The sequence below is a fragment of the Penicillium argentinense genome (genome assembly GCF_028826775.1).
Source record: "Penicillium argentinense strain IBT 30761 chromosome Unknown utg000009l_segment0_segment0, whole genome shotgun sequence".
Lineage (NCBI taxonomy): Eukaryota > Fungi > Ascomycota > Eurotiomycetes > Eurotiales > Aspergillaceae > Penicillium > Penicillium argentinense.
In genome coordinates this window covers 4,731,561-4,753,236 of record NW_026622668.1, presented here as the reverse complement: position 1 = coordinate 4,753,236, position 21,676 = coordinate 4,731,561, and the positions used below count along the sequence as shown (strand labels likewise).

The following is a 21,676-nucleotide window of genomic DNA, read 5'->3' as shown; positions in this document are numbered from 1 at the left end:
CATCTTCTGCGATGACCAGTCAGCAGGAAAAGCCTCTGTGCTAGAGGGGCTCTGTGAAATTGCCTTTCCTCACTAGGGTATGAGGCCTTGAGGAATATCCTGTTCGAACCACGCTAGTCAACCTTTCTGAGGCACGCCACGCGGCAGACAAGGAATCCGAACAGTGGACTGATGTTCTGCAATGGAAAGGTGGCAAGGTTGGTACCTGGCAGGATATGCACACACTTGACTTGGGATGCAGGATGATTCCAGTGAATTATGTAATTATGGCCGTGAAATTAATGGAGGTGGAAAGGTCGGAGAGAGCACCATATCTGACGTAGCTTCAAATCAAATAATTTAAGTGAAGTCAGAAAAGTGGTTTCAGGGACTTGTTAGTACCGTTCACTTTACAGTCAATAATTCTTCCTCTATGGGCCATTGCACAACAGAAAGCGCGGCCTGATCAAACCCTTAAGATCGGAGTGAGAGTGATGGAAATAGATCAATGTAAGTCGAATCATCGAATATCCGCTAACTCCAGAATAATGTACACGAAGTCTCGTAAGGTCCCAACCCAATAAAATACACCCAAGTTTCTAACCAAGATCCATCGCAATGCAGGGGTATTCAAAACGCGGAGATATCAGCCGACAACCTGTTCATCGATGTACCGCCTCATAGTCTCGAACTCGGCTTTGCCGGTCTGTAAGAGATCAGTATTTATTCATTCCCAAGGTAATAAGAAGCATGAACCTACTGAGAGAAGGTAGCGAATATGTCCCTGATTCAGTCAATTTCCATCCCACCTGAGCAATCATAAAAAGGGCGAAAACTCACCAGATCAGTAACATCCCGATGTCTCTCAAATTCCTGACGAGCATAGCCACGTAATTCGTCGCGCGTCGCAGAGGGGGGAATTTCTAGACACCAAATCAACACTGACTCCAACATTTGAAGTAGAATTACTTCATCGAATAACCGTCTCGGGGCTCGAGACAATTCATTCGATGACAAGCTGCACTAATTGCAGGAACGGAAACATACTACGCAACGCACGCGAAATTTCACGCCAAAACGCGAGGACCCGTTGTCTTTGGATGAACTGCAAACCTCACAGAATTAATCTTCGGTACATTGGATAATATGATTCATAGCCCCGGGATATCCTTACATGGTCGAGACTGACGGCCGGCTTTCGCAGCTTCGATGACACGCCGCGCGAGACGCTAGCTAGCAGGTGGATTGACTGGCGCATTTTGAATTGACTAGATCATCCCTACCCGTGTTGGGGTTTTGGGATTGATGTGTGTTCGAGGTGATGGGGGTTGATGGAGATGGAGATCAAGATGATTCGAGGAAAGTGGAAGGCGGTCGGCCGAGTTTGCAGTCTTTGCATTGGCACTTAACTGTATAATCACGTGATCCTATCTATACTTGGAGCTTCTCGAAGGCATTGACTTTCGAAAGAACCGTTTCTATCTCAATTTAATTCTTATATATGGTATACATAATCTTAATTTTTGAGGAAAGCTTATGCCTGCAAAGGCTCTCCCATACCGCCAAAGGTGACACTCTTGATAACCATGAACTCGTCAATACCGTACTTGCTGCCCTCACGGCCGAAGCCGCTCTGCTTGACACCGCCAAACCTGCGAATCATTAGTAAGGGGGATTTTCCAGACCAGGGAAATTGGGGGAGAGAACTTACGGAGAAGCAACGTCACTGATCAGACCAGTGTTGACACCAACCATACCAACCTCAAGGGCCTCCGCAACGCGGAAGATACGGCGAACATTACCACTGAAGAAGTAACCAGCCAGACCAACCTCGGCCTTGTTAGCCAGATCCACAACCTCCTTCTCAGTCTCGAAAGGGAAGAGGCCAGCAACGGGGCCAAAAGTCTCCTCGGAAGCGATGAGCATTTCCTTGCTCATGCCAGACAGAACAGTGGGCTCGTAGAAGTTAGGACCCAGCGCAGAAGCCTTCTGTCCACCAATAAGAACCTTGGCACCCTTGGAAGTGGCATCCTGGACGTGCTCGTGCACCTTCTCAGCGGCACGCTCGTGGATCACAGGGCCGTGGGTGATGCCCTCCTCGAAGCCGCCTCCGAGCTTAAAGTCTTTAACCTTGGCAGCGAAGCGCTTGGAGAACTCATCGTACACGCCCTTCTGGATGTAGATGCGGTTAGCGCAGACGCAAGTCTGGCCCGAGCTACGGAACTTGGAGGCAATGGCGCCGTTGACCGCGGCGTCGAGATCCTCCACATCATCAAAGACGATGAACGGCGCGTTACCACCCAGCTCCCAGGAGACCTTCTTGATGGTCGACGAAGCCTGCTTCATCAGCAGCCGGCCGACATTGGTCGAACCGGTGAAGGAAACCTTGCGCACCTCCGGGTGGGTGGTGATCGCCTCGCCCACAGCAGGGGTGTTCTTCGAGGCAGTCACAATGTTCACGACACCCTTAGGGATACCAGCGCGGTGAGCCAGCTCAGCGAGAGCGTTGGCAGTGAAGGGGGTCTCGCCGGGAGACTTAGCGACAACAGTGCAGCCCGCAGCGAGGGCAGGTCCAATCTTACGGGTGATCATAGCGGCCGGGAAGTTCCAGGGTGTGATCAGACCACAGACACCGACAGGCTGCTTCAGGGTCATCACCCGGTTACCGGGAACAGTAGCCGGGATGGTGTCGCCGTAGACGCGGGGAGCTTCCTCGCTGAACCACTCGAAGAAGCTGGCGGCGTAGTTCACTTCGCCCTTGGCGTCGGCGAACGGCTTGCCGTTCTCCCAGGTAATCAGCTTGGCCAGGTCCTCCGCGTTGTCCATCATGAGCTGGTACCACCGACGCAACATGCGCGCGCGCTCGCGGGCGAGGGTTGTGCGGAATTCGGGGAACGCAGCGGAGGCCGCTTGGATGGCCTTTTCGACGTCGGACGCATCGAGTTCGGGGCATGTTCCAATCAGCTTGCCAGTGGCGGGGTCTGTTGTCGCAAGCAGCGGTATTAGTCGAGTTCTCTCGAACAGTTGGGGGGCTGTGATTCTTACCGTGGACCTCGAAAGTCTCGCCCGACTGAGCACCTACCCATTCGCCATTGATATAGCACTTCTCAATGAAGAGTGACTTATCCTTAAGCTGTAGGAGTCCTCAGATTAGCTGCTGATACCACCATGGAAGTCGGTCGGGGCGAGGCCACTCACGTCGGGCTTGTTGTGTCCCATGGTGTAGAGTCTCTTCGCAATAGGCGGGGGAGGAATGGAGTAGGGATAGCGAAGACGAGGACGCAGCAATTGGCGGGCAACCGGGCGGATGAGACGCTCCATTATGAGTTGGGACTCTCGCTGAGAGAACCGAGGGAGCGGGGAAGGGCTGGAAAAGCGAGCGGTACTGGGCAAGCAGAAGCGCGCAGTTCGTGCGGGGAGCGCCCGTTTTAAGGTCGATCGGAGCAATGACCGGGCTGGACGGTGATTGCTCTGCGGGCCCGAGAAGCACCGAGCTGGTCGAGTATTGCTTGTAGGTAATAGTATTCTCCCCCAGAAGTGTAAGGTACTGCGGGAGCTCAGAAGGGAAGCTCGATGCTATCTGCGTGATGTCATCCCGGCATTCCTGTCTGCTTCCAGCGACGGCGCAGCTTTCTCGAGATCGTTCAGCCGGTACTTGTTTCCATCCGAACGGGTCGTTTCCCAAGCTGCCTCTCTGTTCCATTTTCCTTCTCTCTATAGAACTATCTTCTCCAATTTCGCAAGATGATAAATTGGTCACGATCCCGTCTCGGTCCACAGCGGCGTATTACTATTTCATTAATTACATATCCCGGCATTTTGAACCATTGGAAAGCTGCGATATCTTACCGTCGGTAGCCTCCACCAATGGGTGGCCATTACCTCGGCCTGCGATCCGAGATAGCGTAATCGAAATACATCGCCCACAGCGCATTTAGGAAGGACCAGCCGACAGTGGATTCGGTGAGTAAACAGCACTACAGACAACGAGAGATCATTATTCGAATATTGATTCATGGTTACTAAACAGCGCTGGTATCATACATTCCATGGATCACTCGTCGGTACTCTCAGCTTTACTCGGCTCACTCGTACTCGGTGATTTTGACACCCGCAGAGGTATCGACCTATCGATAGCCTCAACGGATCTAGATCTCGGCTGACTGGGAGATCTCGACTTGATAGTCACATCGGCTTCAGACCGTGACACACTAAGGGCTCTCGGTTCATTGATGGTCTCAACGGATTTCGATCTCGGCTCGTCTGGAGATCTGGACTTGATAGTCGCATCGTCTCCAGAGCTCGACGGACTGGGAGATCGTACCTTATGAACTCCTCGCAGATGCTGACGCAGATATGCCGGCCGACTAAACCCAATCATCTGGAAAGGACACTTAGGGAAAGGGCAAAGAAGATGCGGTTTGCCGTGCACGCCTTTGTTTTCAGGTGATTCAACATCCGAATCAAACTTGTTCCCTGCGATCTCTGCTCGTTTTTGGTCTCGTTTTACTTGCCGCTTTTCATAATCCAGTTGGTTCCGCAAGGCTTTCGCTCTTATCTTCGGTGCAGCCATATGGTCGTCGCTTTCAACATAGACCATCCGCCGGTTCTTGGTTGTAGGTGATTTTGATCTCTCCCTCATTTGACCTTCGGGTAGATTGATAAATTCCATGTCTTGGTTGAACAGGTCGGCGCACCGCTTGGAAGCGCGCATGATGGCGGCAGAGGGAAGCCCAATCATGGCCGCAACACCCATTACCTCGCTCCAGTCACGCAGCGAGCCCATTACGTACTCGCGGCGATGGGTGTTGTCCCTGTTTCTCGGCCGGCCACGGGTCTGCTTTGATGGCCCGTCTGACTCGGCATCATCCGAGGAGGCATCATTCGAGGAAGCATCATCTGAGGCATCATGCGGCCTACTAGAGCGGTTTCTGCCAGTCGATCCGGGGCTATGTTGTCGAGCACGTTTGTGGCTGCGGGAGCGTGAGCGGGATGTTTCGCTCTCGCGCGCAGAACGAGTTTTCCCGAGGATGTCTTGCGTATGATACATGTATCGGCGTTTCTGGATGCGATGCAGACCAATCAACAAGTCGTCAACTTGTGATATAACGGTCCGGCATAGTGGTCGTAGTTGTCGTCGCGATTTGTCATCGTCGGCTTGGAAGACGGACCTGGTCTGAAAATCCTTGACCTTCATCTTCCGTCGAGGGGGCTCCTGTGGCATCCTCCAGAGCGGGATGGCCTGAAGCTTTGAGACTTCAGCCTCCACATTTGCGTTCTTGAGATAGCCCTTCTCGGAGACCACTTCGTCCTTGATTTCCGTGGGATCTTTGCCTTGCTCTCTCATCTTGCGCTCCTGAGTCCATTGCACCCAATACTTTTTAAGTGCTTTACTGTATGACAGGCCTTGCCGTTCACCTGCATAAAACGTTTCTTTTGCGGTTTTCATCATGTTCGCGATGATGGACTCTTCGAGTTCAGCACTGGCTCGAGGATCAGGCGGCATTCGCAAGGTGTCGTCATCTCGCAGCTTCCATTTAATAGTTTCATCGCGTCGGGGAACCAGGTCAGAAGTCATGGGCCAGGACACCCACCCTTTCTTGTTAATGCGTGTAGCATCACGTTGAAGTCCATCAACTCCACCCGTGCTGGACTTTGGATCTCGCCACTTGAATGTATTGTACAGATGAATCGCGAGGTCTCTTGCGCGCTCCTCTGTGATCCCCTGGTATGCACCCCGTTCGTCCGCAGTGTCAATTCTCCATAGATTTTGTTCCTTCGGGTATCGGTTAGGGCGTGGAGCTCCAGGGGGAAGGTCTACACCACGGTGGAGTACATAGGTAGTAGGCGGAACAGTCTTCTTGTGTGAGTCAAAAGATTTTCTGGTCTTTCCTTTGGTAGGCAAGTCCGGCTCAGAGTCCAGATCCATCTCATCGTCGCCAAGACTTCCCTCGAAGCTTTCTCCGTCCGAGCCGTAGTCGGCTTCCAGGGGCTTTTCCCGCATGAGAGCTTCGAGGTCATCGTAATCATCATGGACATCTTCATCTTCGTCTTGGAATTCGAGCTCCTCGCTCATGGGCTCCAGCTGAGGAATAGCACGGCCGCTTGGGCCACCAAAGATGGATCCTGGTGGTGGTCCCGGCTGGGATGATGAAAAACCATCACTGCTGGGACCGCCAAATAGCGATCGATAGGGTTGAGCCGACTCCGGCGGCACGAACTGAGATGATGACGGTAGGTTCACGTTGTCCGACTGCGAGGACATGCCTCTGTTGTGTTGCGGTAGATTTGTGGAGACCGGTGTATCACCGGGATGGCTGCCCGTTGATATCACGTAGTTCTCGGACGTTAGGGAAAAATCTGTTGTAACAACACTCGAATCTGGTTGAGAATTACAGAAAGCTTCTTTGGAGGAACTTTCGCGCTGACACAAACACAGATTTCTCAGTCCTCGTGGAACGGTGTATTGCTTCCTCTGTCAAAATTCGCGCGGGTGGATATCAATCACGTGATCACGTGATCTTCGAGAGCGTCGCTCTTACCCCGACATCTACGAACAGTATAGTATGTCGGCTCCCAGAGTACCCTATGGGATCACCAACCAGAGTTCGTTGAATTACGATTTTAGTTTTGAGGACTACAGTTCCAGTCGTGCAGTAAACCATTAAATTTGATGGACATAATTTTTGGGACATGCATATACAAGGGACTATCCAGCCACAAACGCCAGTAGAAAAAATAGCACACCTAATTTTGACACAACTCAGTTTATTTCTGAGAGCCCTTTTCGCCCTTTTCAAGCTTACGACGCTTCGAGCGGAGCTTGGCGGCCTCGTCAGACTGCTTCTTGTTCGAGTGCATCATCTTCTCGAGCAGCTTGCGCTTCTTGCGGCTCATCATCATCTTCTGCCTCTCGAGCTCCTCCTCTTCCTGGCGCTTCTTGGCAGCCAGCTTCTTGGACTGGGAAGTCTTCTTCTTGGCAGCCTCGTCCTTAGCACCAGAGGAGGAGAAGGGCAGACCAGCGGCTTCGGCCTCCAGCTCACGCTGGTGCTGGTTGCGGGCAGCCTCGTCGTCATCTTCAGACTCGGAAGCGGCTTCCTCTTCGAATCCACCAAAGGCCTCGTCGGCCTCCTCGTCCGAACCCTCCTCACTGTCGCTCTCGTCGTCATCGGTACCAGCAACGTCCATACCGCCGTCCACAGACTCGTCCTCGGACTCCTCCGCGGGCTTCTCGTTGACAGCAGCAGCATCATCTGCCATCTCCTCGTCGCTGTCCTCGGCATCCTCGACATCCTCGGCCATTTCAGCCTCACCTTCTTCTTCCTGCTCGGCCAAGGAGGCACGAGGGTCGTAACCGCCGCGAGAAGGTTTAACCCAGGGGCTCAAGTGGGGAGGGAGAGTGGCACCAGGTCCGTACAGGTCTGCGCGGAGGAGCTTGCCATCGTTGATGCAGTCCCACACCCACTGGGGCTGGACGTAGGTACGTCCGGGAATGCGAGTACCGGGCTTGACCTTCTGGACGGCATTCTCGGACGCGGCAGGCACGGCAGGGAGCGACTCGGCGGGGAGTTGAGGACGGTCAACAATCTGGTGAGTGATTCGGGGGTCGGTCTCGTCGTGTGTGAAAGCTCCGTCACCCATAACGGCATCCCAACCAATGCGTTTGCAGCCGAAGGAACGGAGAATGAACTCGAGAGGCGCCTTGGGGGCTTCACGAGAGATATAAAAGACAAACGGAGCGAAAAGAGCACCGGCCTCGTTACCGCTCATATCAGGCTGGGGCAGGGTGTCGGCCTCGGGGGCGGTGGGCTCGAAGCGGTCGATAGCGTCGGTCGATTCCTCGGTGGTGTCCATGGCCTGCTCATCCTTGGTCTGATCCAGTCCAGCAGACTTGATAACCTTGTCAACCTTAGCCTGCACCTCCTTGGAAACCTCCTTGTTAGAACCATTGGTCTGGCCCTTGCTAGGCTCGATGGCTTTGGGCTTGTCGCCAACAGTGCGGCCCTCGAGGGTGAAAGCAGCCAACTCGGCACCGTTCTCGTCACTCCGGGTATCGAACTTCGGGGGGTATCTCAAGCCAATTGTAGAGTACAGACGGAAGTTAACGAAGCCAAGCAGGGTAGTGTAAAAATCGACAAAGGTGGCCATGATACGGTAGTCGACATCGCCATTGACACGCTGAACGAAACGGTAGGGCACGAGCCACATGATGTCCTGGCCCTGGATGGTGGCCTGGTAATAAATACCCTTGATGGAAAGGAAAGATTTGCGCAGCGAGTTGGTGACGATCAGGTAGTGCTGGAACTCGTGGCAGAGACGCTGGCAGAGGGCAATGGTCTTGGGGGGAACGTGCTTGTCGGAGGGGAGGGTGGCAAAGAGGAACAGCAGAGAGAGCGCATCGTCGAGGTCACGGAGCGCATCGATGAAGGTGGGATAACGCTCCTTGATGACATGGTCGAGAGTGAGCTTGGGGGCGTGGTTCTTCTCCAGGCGCGCAGCGTCGCTGACTTCACCACGGCCGAGGGAGCGGGCGATCTTCTTCGCAAGAGCCTTCTGATCACGGAACTTGTTCAGCAGGGGTTCGTGGAGCAGGTACTGGATATCCTTGGTGTAGTAGAAGGTTGTGTTCGGTGTCGAAGTCTTGGAGGCCTTCTTCTTGTTGCGAGGCTCACGGGGATAGATTCCTTCAGGCGCAAGATCGGTCAGTGTCACAATCGACAGCATTAATCTTTTTTCGTATCAACCTACCCTTGAAGATACATAGGCGACGGAAATCCGGCAGAGAAATCTGCAGTTTGCGCACGGCCTGGGTACGGGTGATATAGTTTTTGGCCTGGCCGGAGGTACCTAATTAAAGTCAGCAATGTCAATGGAGCGGCGAGCAGCAAATCGTACCCTTCTTCTTGATCTTCGCCATGGTGCCTGTTTCCCGGGGGGTATATTTCCTGGGTCGAAAGACAAACAGTGCCGATAAGAAGAAGGAAAATTTCTCGATAACTTTTTTTTCTGTCGAAGGCGGTCAGTTGGTCCGTGCACCCGCGGGCGCCGTGGTTCCTCCGCCTTCAAGGGACAACTCCGCCTGGGACCAGCTGCGATCAACAACACCACGAGTCCTTCTGCAGCAGTCATGGCCGTGGACCGACGGACGGTCGGCGTGTTCGGCGCGGCCTTTGTGCTGCGTTTGCTTCTGATCTGTTTATTTCCTTCACTGCCCGATCTGTTGACGGGCCGAGTCGAGGTCTCGACCCCGGTCAATAGTTTCAAGAGACGTGAGTAGCTTGCGGTTGATTGCTGGGAATTGCCGATATTGACATTGGGTTTCTAGTGCAAGAAGGACTGTATCTCTACACGCGAAATGTTTCACCCTACGATGGTGGTGTCTTTCACCAGGTAGATGCACCTCCCGTGTTTGCTCCGCACTACTCCTCAATTGACACGAATTGATCAAGGCACCGCTCCTCCTCCCTCTATTCTCCCTCCTCCCCGGCGTCCAGAGTAATCCGATTCCTACCGCGATTCTTTACTTCCTAGTCGACCTCGTCAATGCCCGTGCCCTGGTCACCATCTCCGAGTCGGGACAGTCTGTCCAAAGCCAACTCCACTCGGCCGTTCGGAAGCACATTCGATGGGATGGAGTATCGGTTGCTGCTTGGTACGCTGAACCACTATGCTCGACTGGATGAATTATTATTAATTCGGACCCAGGTTCCTCTTTAACCCCTTCACGATTGCGACGTGCTTGGCGCGATCTACCAGCGTCTTCACTACAACCGGAATTCTTTTTGCGGTTTCCAATGCTGTCACTGGGAACAGTGTCAACGCGATGCTAGCCCTCGGCTTTGCCTCATACTTGTCTCTCTACCCGGCACTGCTCTTTGTTCCCCTTGTGCTACTCTGCTTCGATCAACGGCTCCAGAGCGCCAATAAGCCACCGAACGGCATCATTTACGGGTTGCAACATGCAGGTATCTTGCTTGCTAGTATTGCGGGACTCCTCGGACTGTCCGTACTCATCACCGGGAACTTCTGGGAATTCATGTCGGCGACCTATGGCTTCCACTTGCTGGTCCCCGACCTGACCCCCAATGTGGGCCTATGGTGGTACTTCTTCATCGAGATGTTCGACTCCTTCCGCGAGTTTTTCCTCGGTGTGTTCTGGCTGCATCTGGCCAGCTATGTTGGGGGCCTTACCATGCGCCTACGACGGCAGCCATTGTTCGTTGTCGCCTCGTTGCTTGGAGTATTCGCCATCTTCAAGCCGTACCCCAGCATCTCCGATGCATCTTTGTACTTTGCGACCCTACCTTTGTACCGCCATCTCTTCCCTTGTGAGTGCCCCCTTGATTTAGGGTTCCTTCGTCAACCTTTACTAATATCGACCAGTAATGCGGTACACATTTTTCGCCATCTCCGCAATCCTCTACTCCAGTCTCCTCGGTCCCGCCTTCTACCACCTGTGGATCTACGCTGGATCCGGCAACGCCAACTTCTTCTATGCCATCACCCTCGTCTGGAGTCTGGGACTGTCGATTCTTCTGGCAGATAGCATTTTCGCGGCCATCCGGGATGAATGGGAACAAGACCACCCAGACGCCCAGGGCACCGAAGTCAAACAAGTCTGATGTACATTAATAACTTAGTTGCATTTCCATCGTTTTCAGCGTCTGCATTAAACAAAATCAATTCCCTGAAAGTCACTTCAACCGCTTCGACAAAATCTCATAATCATACTCCTTAACCGTCCCATTCCTTAACCTCCTCGGCCGCGGCGAATACTCATCAACGTCATACCCACCCTTCCTATAAAACTCCCGAGCAACAGCATTCGACTTGAAAACCGTCAACATAGCCTTCTCCAACCCAACCGACCGCCCAATCTCCTCCATCCTCCCCATCAACAAAGCCCCCAAGCCCTTCCCCCTCGCCAACGCCGACAAATGAATCTCGTAGCAGTAGACCACCTCTTTCCCATCCTCATACGTAACCATAAACGACAAGAACCCGAGTACTTTCCCCGATTCCTTCCCAAGCACCGACTTGGACTCGGACTCCGGCTCGTCGGCTTCGGACGGCGCGTCGGATTGCCCCGCGGCCCGCACAATCAGGTATTTCATATCGGGCAATTTCATCTCCCTGAGCTTCTTGGGACGCGACCAGCCTCCTCCAGATGCGGCGTAGGCATCGCCGGAGGTTTCTTCGATGAGGTTGAGACAGGCTTCTAGGTCTGCGGACGGGATGGTTGTGGCGGAGTAAATGGCCAGCGAAGTCGCATCGGCCTGGGCGGATTGTGATGTAGATGCATTTTTTTCTGTGGGCGTCTCTGTGGGTTTCTTTGCTGACAGTGGAGATACATATTGCGAGATGAACTGGTCGATCGGCAGCGCGTTGGTGCGCTCGACGAGTGGTAGGTCTGTAGATGTTAGACGCGTCTTGCAGCAAGTTGCACCAGACCTCAATTATAGGAACCCAAAGAGCGTGGAACGGTTACCTCAGATCGAGAGTGAATTCTTTTAGGCTTTCTATGTTTGGAGTGGTGCACTATGGGACTGTCGTCTACTTACTCTTTCTGCCGGACTGGACGCGTCGGCTGGATGTTTCGGACCGGCGGGCCTTGACTTTCATGATGCGACCTTCCTTCGTAGCAGGCATTTTGAGCGGAGTTGATAACGTCACGCTTGCAGGATGATCGAGTGCAATTTCTGACACGGTTGGAGTGAATAGGAAGTCTTGCGGCTGAGAAGTGCGCGAGACAAACAAAGTTCGGCGGCGTTTCAGGGACGTTTCGGGCGGCGCATCCTGGTTTGCCAAATGCAACAACAGTTCGAATTTTTACATGGCACTTAATAGTTGAGACGAATGAATTTCTAAAAAAACAGTTTACAGTGACCGATTTATTTTGAGCTTTTTTTAAAGAATTGAATGTTAGTTTTCGTCTGATTGAATTGGCTATAACTATATGGGACCAAACTATGTGATGAGCTCAAATATGTTGAGATGAGGGATAGGATCTGGAGGGCATCGCTTAAGCCAACAATGAAGTAATATTGAAGATGTCTAATAATCTAAGATAACCCCTGAGTGGAAGTGTGCTATACACACTTCCCGAAGGTCCGCGTTACAGTATAAGGCTAGTGCGACTCAGGGAGGATGGCATAGTAGCCCTCATGGCCTCAGCGGCATTGAAGACTGCTGAAATCTCAACAAAATATATATTTGCGTATGTGTGGCTAGTCGCACGATCTACAGCACACACTCGCACTTCACCTGTGAGGGCACGGAAAATAGAATATCACATGCTACCCATATATCTATAATAATTGCGACAGACATACTTTGCTACATCACTAAGAGCTCTCCCTCAACTTAGCAGCATGCTCCTCAGCGCGTCGCTCCGCCTCAGCAGCACCAAGTTCACCAAACACATCAATACCCCAGCGGAAGGGATAGTTGTATCGCTCGTTCCTGTCCAGCTTGTTCAAAGCCTCGAATTCGGCATCGGGAATGACGAAATCTAGAAGCGCATTAGCTGGCTCTGCGAACTAACTACAGCGTGGTCAGGAAGTGTAATATGAGCTCACCTTGGAAGTTACTCTCAATGCGTGATGGAGTGACACTCTTGGGCAGCACGGAGGAGCCCCGCTGGACAGCCCACGAGATCAACAAGCTAGCGGGGTCCTTGTTCAGTCTCTTCGCAACCTCCACGACCGTCGGGTCGTCGACAACACTGTGGGTCTATTAGTCTACGCAATGGATCTGATGTGGCCGGTGGGCCAACATACCGAGGCAGGTTGTAGATGTTGTTTCCGAGAGGGCTGTAAGCCACTGGAAGAATATTCTGTGCGTTCCATGGAGTTAATTTATTCGCCAGAATCAATTTGAAGTATAAGGTAAGTACTTACGTTGTCCTTCAAAAACTTAAACAGCTCCGGCTGGAGCAGATAAGGATGAGCCTCGATCTGGTTAGCAGCAGGAGGAATTTTCGCAGTCTTCAGCAAGTCCTTGGTCGCCTGGATGGTGAAGTTGCTAATACCGATACTCCGAATCTTGCCCGCTGCAACAAGCTTCTCCAGGACGGCCCAGGTGTCGGCAACCGGGACATCGGCTATTTGGAAGCGCTTGGTCACCGGGTCGGTTGGCGTAAGGGTTTCATTGGTGTGGGCGAAGGCGACGGGCCAGTGGATCTAGCATCCATGGATGGTTAATCTGTGTCCCTCGCTAGTAAGGACTTGAGGTCCATTGCATGCGCACCAGGTACAGGTCCAGGTAGTCGGTCTGGAGGTCTGCGAGGGTCTTGTTGAGGGCTTCCTCGACGTGGTCGGGGTGGTGATGGGTGTTCCATAGCTTGCTAGTGATCTGAGATGAATTACGTTAGCAAATTGCGAATTGCATAGATTATTTCGTGCTGTTGTACTCACGAAGATCTGCTCGCGGGGCACACCCGACTTCTTCCAGCCATTTCCGACCTCATTCTCGTTCTGGTAGCAAGCCGCCGCATCAATGTGACGGTATCCCTTGCGAAGGGCAGTCTCAACGGCATTCTCGACCTCGTGGGGCTTGGAGAGCTTTGCGCAGTAAACACTGAAGTATTAGCTTCCCGTAGTTCTTTGCATACCTGCTGCAGTGTGAGGGACGAAACATACCCAAGTGCCGAGGCCAACGGCAGGAATCTCGTAGCCCGAGTTCAGCTTGAAGGTACGTCCCAGAGACATTGTGTTTCAATTGAGAAGAAGTGACAAACTGTGAATTGCAGAGGACAATGCGATGGTTTTGAATGGAAATGCAGTGGAAAAGAGTCCGAGTCCGCGGGGCCGCGCATATTTATCCCCTCGTCGCTCGCCCCTCCGATTACCCCTCCCCCTCCACGCTAACATTATTGCAGCTCCTCATTCTACACGACACGCGAGCTCGTGCTTGCTGGTGCTAGGGCAGTCGGGTTGAGTGGGGTCTGCGAATTGTATGCGCAATCTTGGATTAGGATTGCACAATTGCCGGCAGTGGGTAACTGGCCCCTTTAAGCCTCCGTGGTGGATATTCCTAGCGCTAGGCCAAGTCTCCTCCCGCAGTGCTTGTAGTATATCCCTGCTAAAAGAACGTCATTCGAAACCAACACATTCAAAGGCTAAAGAATGACTCAATTCATCCACAATTCCGTTAAATCACCCCACAAACACCTGAACAAAAGCCTCATTACTCCACCCACTATCCAACTTCATAGCCTTCCAAGCCGCAAGCACATCAATCGCGAGTACTTTCGCATCCTCCCCACCCTCCTTCCACACCGTCTTCGGCGGAACCGGCCGACCTAGAATCATAACCATGAAATTCTTAGCAATATCCAACCGACTCAGATCCGAGAAATAAACACCCAAAACCCCCAATGCCTTCAAATGCACATCGAACCGCAGCCGACCATTTTCCACGATAAATATATCCGAACTAACAACCGCAGCAGCACCAGTCATTTTACCCAGTAGACCAAGCACAGCTACATGCGTCAGACTCCCACCGGAAAGATTGTACCCCCGACTCCCCTTCAATGTAAACGACTGCGTCGGGTACGCTGTTAGGATCTCCCAGCCCTTCTGCTCTAGAACGATAGAGACGAGCGAGTCTTTGTCTAGCGGTTGCATTCGACCGGTTACTTTGCCGCTTGTGTAGGCTCGGATCACGTATTGTCCTTGTGAATCTTCGTGGATGCCCGGGAAATCCATCAAGGAGACCAAGCAGGTTGTTTGCCCGGATTGAACGTTGAAGAGGCCCAGGATGCCGCTGCCCGTCTTGGCCCAGCCGGTATAGCTCCCGACTCGCAATATCCTTCCTTCGTGATAGCCATTGTAGACATCGATTGTTCTGCCGATGACGCTGGGTCGTAAAATAACAGTTGTCCCATGGACGGTTGGGGCAGTCATTTGATCAAGGAGTTTGAGATCGTGCTTGCCTGGCTCATCAGTGATGTACACGGGTCCGCCAGAAATACAGCGTGCAGCAGCATGGAAAGAAGCGTACGGATGTTTCGTTTGAAACATATCCCAATCCGGCAGTGCATTGAGGTACCTCGTGAACAAGGCATTATGCGCATTACAAAAAACATGCCAAGGCTGCGCGGCTGGGACATCGGGGAAGAAGTCATCCGAATTTCGGAGTGGAATGGTCGGTTTGGTTGTCGGTAATTGCGAGTGGAACATAATCTGCGGAATCAGCGACATGCAGGAGATAGCGCGTGTGCCAAAATGTTTAAGTGCGGCGATGGACCAGGCATCTTGGTAGGCTGTTGTGAATTTCTTCCGATCGCTCGGGTCGTCGAGGAGGTCGATGAAAAATTGCGCGTCTGCTTTTACGGAGTCGATGCCGGAGGCATTAAGGAAGGTATAGAAGTCTTCGTAGAATTGTTGGATGTCGTCTGGGTCGATGGCGAGGATCTTGCCGTCGGTGATGTTTTGAGCGATTGGGCCGTCCGCGGCCGGGTCTTTGATTTTCACTTCTTTTGTTTTGTAGTTTTTGGATAGGTCGCTGTTTGGGCTGATACCGCCCCAATAACCGAATAGGGCGTGCCAGACGCCGATGTGTTGGATGTTTGGATGTGTTTGGCGGAATTTGTTGACGGATTGTCTGAGGCCGTCTGGGAAGGCTGCGCTGTTTGCTTCGAATTTTTGCCAGCGGCGCTTGAATTGGGAGTCACCTTCGTTGTCGACGCTTTGCCAGTTATCGTCGATGATCAGGTTGGAAATGTTTATTCCGTTTGATTTTAGGTCCTTCAATGCCTGAAGAATCTTATCCTCAGTCAGGTTCTGGCCCAGTCCGTTCCACGTGCAATATGTCAAGCCGTCAAACCATTCAGTTAGCCACTGTATCTGTGGATCTTTCTCCACGATGACAACATCATCTCCCAGTGGCGATACCGGGGTGAAGTCTTCCGAGGACACATCTGAGAACTCCGAGAAAGGCCTGACGAACTTTCGAGACTCGTAAACGAGCGCCGACAAGGCAACCTCAAAGTCCTCGGCGACAGCAGCCAACACCTGGAATTTGGCTGTCTCAGTATTATCGTTTCGCGCTTTGACGACGAGATCATTATGATTCCCCGACCTGAACACAGTCAAGACATCGTTGATTCCCGAGACGGCGAGCAAGACGAGATGCATCCCATCTTTCCGTAGAAAGGAGCACAGAAAAGCGTCCTCTGTCAGCCGGAACTGATCTTTCCCATGTCTGGGACCTAGCCAAGGACTCCAGACTCGCACCAAAGAGAAATTCCTAGTCACCGAGGACGGCTTGCCTAGCACAAGACTTTTTGTCCCAGACGCTTCGGTCGCAGCGGGCACGTCACCAGATACGGACCACAGCAGCGAACCAGGAGCCTCGCTGGATCTCGACTCAATATGAGTATCTTGTGAAAGATTGTCGATATACGTGGAAAGTTCATCCTTTCCATTTGACGATGTACTCTGCGCAAGTGGCATGCGAGGACAGAATACAATCTCGCCATCATTAATCGGATGCTGCTCGTTGGCCCATTGCCAGTCGGTATCTGGGCCCATGCGAAAGCGTATCGTGAATTGTGCATGTCCGCCTGAGGAGGGCAAGACGATCTCGTTTGAGAATATGTGGCGATGGTAGCTATTCTCCGCGCCATTCTCGCTCAGCAAGGGCGCGTGTGAGGGGTCGATCTTGCGAAGGGGGAGATCTGTCCATTCTGAGCTGGAAATGTTGTGCCAGATCTGAGTTTCCCAGATTTGGTCTGGGAAGGATTTGCTGGACTCGATGACGACTGTGAATCGGACCTGAGATGGATTTAGTACAGGTTATTCAAACCGCGTCTCAACACTCAAGTGGCCCTGTGAAGAGTTTGAAGATTCGGAGAACACATTTCGGTGACAGGTGTTGAATGCAAATCTTGAGACATGAAGAGGCTGGAACAGGATATAGGAGAGAGTCACTAACAACATCATCCTTCTCAGACCGCAACGTCCTCTGGACCCGAGGAAGACAAGTGACCTGGCCGAGGGGCGGGTAACTAGTCACTCGCGCGAACAGACTCATCTGAGCAGGTCGTACAAATGCAGTCCTTGACTTGTTCTTGTCGGGTCCGACAATGGGGAGAGTGGACGTATTTCTAGTGTCGACCTGCATGGTCGGGTGAGGGGGTCCGTTACAGAACACCTAGCTTAGAGGACTGGTGTAGTCGTACCAGTCGTGGCCGGGTCTGTCGCTAGCCGCGCAGCTAGCGAAATCGACTAACGGAATTCCGAGAGTGCAGACTCAACGAGTGAGAAGTGCAGGGACAATGTTTGCTGAGGTGGTGGTTGTTGGGATGAGACATGATGAAAGTAGCGGGGAACCTTGCTAGCCCCTCTTACGCTACATAACTAACATACACTACATTTGATACCAGCAACAATCGTGCATGTTCATGTTCATTTTTATTTTTAGTATGTCGTTCGTATCGTGGCATCACATCGGTCAACGCAAATCAAAATATTCCTTCTTGAGCACGGTCATCTACTTAATTGATCTTGACGGCCAGCTTGCCAAAGTGCCTCTGTGCCCACTGTTTGTCGAGTTAGTACATATTTTCTTTGCTAGATTCTTGAAAGAGCCCTGCTTACCATGTACTCATAAGCCTCCCGAGTTTCAGCAAGGCTAAAGACCTTCTCATCCACAACAGGATGAATGTTGTTAGCCTCGATGGCACGCACCATATCACGCATCAACGCCTTGCTACCAACATAGACACCACGGACGGTACAGATGTTGCTCAGGGTATCCAGAATGCCAGGCTGATCGCTGCCGCTGACACCACCCAGGAATCCGATCACGCTGATGATACCCTCGAACTTGATAGCCTTGAAGCTCTGCTTTAGAGTGCCGCTTCCACCAACCTCGATGATGTGGTCGACACCAGCGCCTTCGGGGGTGAGCTTGCGAGCCGTCTCGCCCCAGTTGGGGTCGGTCTTATAGTTAATGATGTGGTCGGCGCCGAGCTTCTTCAGCTTCTCAGCCTTTTGGTCGGAGGACGTCGTGGCGATCACGGTCGCACCGGCGGCCTTAGCGAACTATACCGTGCAACGCGATCAGTCGAGGCATTCTAAATTGATAGACAAGAAAAGAAAAGAAAAGAACTTACCTGCAGACCGAAGATACTCACACCTCCGGTTCCCTGCACCAGCACCACCTGGCCAGGCTTTAGAGGCTTCAGTCCGTACAGCGCATTCCAGCTCGTCAGCGCAGCGCAAGTCAAAGTGCTGTTCTCAATCGGCGAGAGGTTCTTCGCAGCCTTGACTAGACCCTTCTCGTTAAAGACGCCGTACTCGCGGAGGGTGCCGTCGATCGCACCACCCAGACCGGTCTGGGTAGCAGGGATATCGATCTCGCCGAACTGGTGGCCCTGGTTGAAGAGAGTCGCAACCTGGTCGCCCTTCTTGAACTCGGAGACCTTCGATCCGACCTCGACGACCTCGCCAGCGCCATCGGAGGCGGGAATCACGGGGAAAGAGCAAGGGAAGGGATACTTGCCCTGTTCAAGAGAAATTGTCAGAAACCCTGAACTCGAAGCTTCGATTATCCAGCATGGATCCATACCTTGGGGATGATCAGGTCACGGTAGTTCAGTGACGCAGCCTGAAGCTTCACCAGAACTTCGTTCTCACCGACACTTGGGACGGGCGCGTCCTTGAAGACCAGACCATCAAAGCCATTGTTTTTGTTCTCGACCACCCACTGCTTCATGGTTGACGGAGCCATTATGAAAGATATGTGTTAGTAGGTATGTACCGGTGTGGGTATCGCAAGGGTGAAAAATGATATTTGCGGAGGAAGGAGGGGCATCTATAAAAGCCGCGGGTTTTGACGTATGCGACGAGCTGCCGACTCCACCGTCATGACGGCAAGATTATTAAGTCGCCGAACAAATCCCAGTGGACCTGCCACTTGCGGCAGTCTATTGATGACTCGGAGCAAGGTGATTCCGATTCGGATACATTTTTCTGCTGATCAATCGCAAGTCCTCGGGGGAGTGTTTCGTGCGGGAGGAGTGTTGCACCGTACGCCGAGGATTCTCCTTCGGGGACTCGGCTTTTGATAGCCTCATTGAATCGGGGTTCTCTCGGTGATACACTCGATGCTGCATGTTAGGTTGGAAAACAAGCTGTAAGTAGAGTTTAACAATCTACTAGTACCCCAGCAGTACCTTGGTACCTAAGTAGATGCCATCCAATTTAACACTAGCTAGGCGGGTCATGAATATGGTGATCATGAGTTGAGCCACGAGCTTGCAGTCTGCTGAAACATACTAGTATCTGAACATAGAGTCGCTGGAAACGAATTGCTTCAATTCAATTGATTAAGAAAATACGATATTGCAAATGAGGTAGCAGGAGTAAAGCAGAATGATTTCTTTTTCGGCCAAGCGGGATATGCGCCGCATTAACAATCTTCCGCTTATCGCGACAATCTCGGCGTTGCGGACAACATTTCAAAGTTAGGAACAGAGGATCGTCCTCGCGTACACCATTCCCCGATTCCTCTCCGGCCCCATGCGACCTCGCGCGGCCCCTCTCCCCCGCGCGCCGTGTCGCAGCGTGCGTGCCCCTCGAGCACCATCCGGAGCGCGTACATTCGCCCCAGCGTCGCAAACAAATCCGCTGCGCGACACACGCCCAGCGGTCTACTTCCAGCAATCTGCGTGCACGCCGCAGCAGAAACGATTCATTACACAGCAATGGTTGAAGCGGATGCAGGATGGGAAGAATGAGTGGGCGAGGCATGCTGTGGAGATTAAGGAGGGCAAGAGGAAAAGCTTCGCGGCCCATTTGGAGGAACGGGGATTGATTCATGATGTTGTTGGGTATGTGCAGACTGACTGGGTTGATTTGGAAACAAGTAGCTAACGTGCTTTTATTGAATCACAGAGAACGCGAATTGCTCCACCAATTGTTCACCGAGAAGAGAGCTGGTATCTATGTCGGCATTGACCCTACCGCACCTTCCATGCATGTCGGACACATGCTTCCATTCATGGTCTTGGCCTGGGGATACGTCTGGGGCTTGCCAGTGACGTTTTTGGTAAATATTATCGAGTCCCGAAAGCTGGGACGAACAGTGGCTAACGAGCAATAGCTGGGCGGCGCGACATCCCGCGTCGGTGATCCTACTGGTCGATTGAAGGGCCGTGAACAGGTGCATTCCTCGATTCGCAAGGCCAATATGGCGAGCATGCACATGCAGTTGAAGAAGTTGGGTACAAGCATCGAATCCTACAGCAGGAGGCACGGCTATGAGAAGCAGCCTATCTGGAAACGGGCACTGGTCAACAACAATACATGGTGGAACTCCATGCCGTTCATTGAAGTTCTGCGCGACTTGGGTGCCTTTATGAGACTGGGCCCGATGCTTGGTCGAGACACGTGAGTTATCGTCTATTGTACTATCTCATGTGATTTCTAACAGTCATTTGCAGTGTCAAGAACCGCATGAACCAAGGCGATGGCATGTCCTTTGCTGAGTTCTCGTATCCGCTTCTGCAAGCTTGGGATTGGTGGCACCTTTTCCAGAAGGGCACCCAAGTGCAAGTGGGAGGCTCCGATCAGTATGGAAACATCCTGTTCGGTATGGATGCCGTGAAGGCCGTGAGTCGCAACACTGCCAATGAGCAAGTTCGCAACTCTCTAGACTCTGAGCTTGACCGGCCCATTGGCTTCACCACACCCCTGTTGACTGCCCCGTCTGGAGAGAAGTTTGGAAAGTCCGCTGGCAATGCCATCTGGCTGGACAAGGACATGACCTCAACTTTTGAACTTTACCAATTCTTCGTCCGAACCCCCGATGATACGGTGGAGCGCTACCTGAAGCTGTTCACCTTCATCCCCTTGCCCGAGATTGCTTCCATCATGGAGCAACAAAACCAGGACCCGTCCAAGCGCATTGCCCAGCACAAGCTGGCCTACGAATTTGTCGAGCTGGTACATGGCAAGGAGGAAGCCGACGCCGTCTCCCTCCAGCACCGCCAACTCTTCCGCCCTCGCTCCTCAACCGGCGAGCCATCCCCGATGCCCCGGAGCACGACTGCAGGCGGCAATCCTCAGTCCCCGATGTCCAACTTCACCACCCCTCAATCCGGAAACCAGTACGCCTCCCAGACCAACTTCGCCAACATGCCCAACGTCAAGGTAACTTTGCCGCGATCCCTAGTCTACAACCAGTCCTTCAACAAGGTCTTGTGGTCCGCCGGTCTTGTCTCATCGAAGGGCGAGGGACATCGCGTCATCACCAACAACGGCGCCTACGTCGGCAGCCGTCCCGGAGACAGCGGCCCCATGTCCGACGATCTTGCCTTCACGCCTATCCGCGTCTGGCCCGCCGAGAAGACCAAGGAGTTCATCCTCGGCGATGACCTGCTGATGCTGAAGCTGGGAAAGTGGAAGTTCAAGATGGTCCAGATCGTCAGCGACGAGGACTTCCGTGCGCAAGGCCTGACCGCTCCGGGCTGGGAAGACGGAGCTGAGTCGACCGAGACCGAGGCGACCAAGTAGGCTGGGACGAGCCAGATAGATCTCCACTTTGTATTTCTATTTTCTCTTTTAGAATAATCTAGCTGTATATTAAGCATTTGTGAAGCGCTGCCAATATGATAGATCACGACAAAATTATCTGCCCCGTGCATCCATTTATTTTTGCAACAACTAACCCTTGTAACCGATGT

General features: G+C 52.5%; 9 protein-coding genes across 9 annotated transcripts; 2 read left to right on the top strand and 7 right to left on the bottom strand.

The window, feature by feature from the left end:
• Positions 1–625: 625 nt before the first annotated feature.
• On the bottom strand, positions 626–3,300 carry N7532_009352 (Succinate semialdehyde dehydrogenase; the record flags this gene model as incomplete). The annotated part of the gene is made up of 9 exons (XM_056621843.1): positions 626–685; positions 740–763; positions 820–902; positions 1,027–1,084; positions 1,154–1,212; positions 1,540–1,631; positions 1,691–2,960; positions 3,025–3,112; positions 3,178–3,300. The coding sequence occupies 9 exons, from the start codon at positions 3,298–3,300 to the stop codon at positions 626–628; spliced, it is 1,857 nt and encodes a 618-aa protein (XP_056472649.1).
• A 733-nt stretch (positions 3,301–4,033) lies between these two features.
• N7532_009351 (uncharacterized protein) lies at positions 4,034–6,244 on the bottom strand (the record flags this gene model as incomplete). The annotated part of the gene is made up of 1 exon (XM_056621842.1): positions 4,034–6,244. The coding sequence occupies one exon, from the start codon at positions 6,242–6,244 to the stop codon at positions 4,034–4,036; it is 2,211 nt and encodes a 736-aa protein (XP_056472648.1).
• A 503-nt stretch (positions 6,245–6,747) lies between these two features.
• On the bottom strand, positions 6,748–8,896 carry nop7 (mRNA-binding ribosome synthesis protein NOP7; the record flags this gene model as incomplete). Its single annotated transcript, XM_056621841.1, has 3 exons — positions 6,748–8,663; positions 8,728–8,826; positions 8,875–8,896. 3 exons carry the CDS (start codon positions 8,894–8,896, stop codon positions 6,748–6,750), a joined length of 2,037 nt encoding a protein of 678 aa, XP_056472647.1.
• A 210-nt stretch (positions 8,897–9,106) lies between these two features.
• On the top strand, positions 9,107–10,601 carry N7532_009349 (GPI-anchored transamidase subunit GAB1; the record flags this gene model as incomplete). The annotated part of the gene is made up of 5 exons (XM_056621840.1): positions 9,107–9,248; positions 9,305–9,369; positions 9,429–9,631; positions 9,685–10,307; positions 10,363–10,601. The coding sequence occupies 5 exons, from the start codon at positions 9,107–9,109 to the stop codon at positions 10,599–10,601; spliced, it is 1,272 nt and encodes a 423-aa protein (XP_056472646.1).
• Positions 10,602–10,673: 72 nt separating this feature from the next.
• Positions 10,674–11,628, bottom strand: N7532_009348 (N-terminal L-serine N(alpha)-acetyltransferase NAT4; the record flags this gene model as incomplete). The annotated part of the gene is made up of 2 exons (XM_056621839.1): positions 10,674–11,389; positions 11,541–11,628. The coding sequence occupies 2 exons, from the start codon at positions 11,626–11,628 to the stop codon at positions 10,674–10,676; spliced, it is 804 nt and encodes a 267-aa protein (XP_056472645.1).
• A 695-nt stretch (positions 11,629–12,323) lies between these two features.
• On the bottom strand, positions 12,324–13,688 carry N7532_009347 (uncharacterized protein; the record flags this gene model as incomplete). The annotated part of the gene is made up of 7 exons (XM_056621838.1): positions 12,324–12,490; positions 12,558–12,703; positions 12,759–12,814; positions 12,879–13,160; positions 13,228–13,332; positions 13,395–13,541; positions 13,620–13,688. 7 exons carry the CDS (start codon positions 13,686–13,688, stop codon positions 12,324–12,326), a joined length of 972 nt encoding a protein of 323 aa, XP_056472644.1.
• A 447-nt stretch (positions 13,689–14,135) lies between these two features.
• Positions 14,136–17,109, bottom strand: N7532_009346 (putative raffinose synthase protein Sip1; the record flags this gene model as incomplete). The annotated part of the gene is made up of 2 exons (XM_056621837.1): positions 14,136–16,760; positions 16,921–17,109. 2 exons carry the CDS (start codon positions 17,107–17,109, stop codon positions 14,136–14,138), a joined length of 2,814 nt encoding a protein of 937 aa, XP_056472643.1.
• Positions 17,110–17,482: 373 nt separating this feature from the next.
• N7532_009345 (zinc-dependent alcohol dehydrogenase family protein) lies at positions 17,483–18,720 on the bottom strand (the record flags this gene model as incomplete). Its single annotated transcript, XM_056621836.1, has 4 exons — positions 17,483–17,527; positions 17,586–18,032; positions 18,104–18,493; positions 18,559–18,720. 4 exons carry the CDS (start codon positions 18,718–18,720, stop codon positions 17,483–17,485), a joined length of 1,044 nt encoding a protein of 347 aa, XP_056472642.1.
• Positions 18,721–19,511: 791 nt separating this feature from the next.
• N7532_009344 (tyrosine--tRNA ligase MSY1) lies at positions 19,512–21,506 on the top strand (the record flags this gene model as incomplete). The annotated part of the gene is made up of 4 exons (XM_056621835.1): positions 19,512–19,822; positions 19,887–20,040; positions 20,095–20,381; positions 20,435–21,506. The coding sequence occupies 4 exons, from the start codon at positions 19,512–19,514 to the stop codon at positions 21,504–21,506; spliced, it is 1,824 nt and encodes a 607-aa protein (XP_056472641.1).
• Between the last annotated feature and the right edge of the window lie 170 nt (positions 21,507–21,676).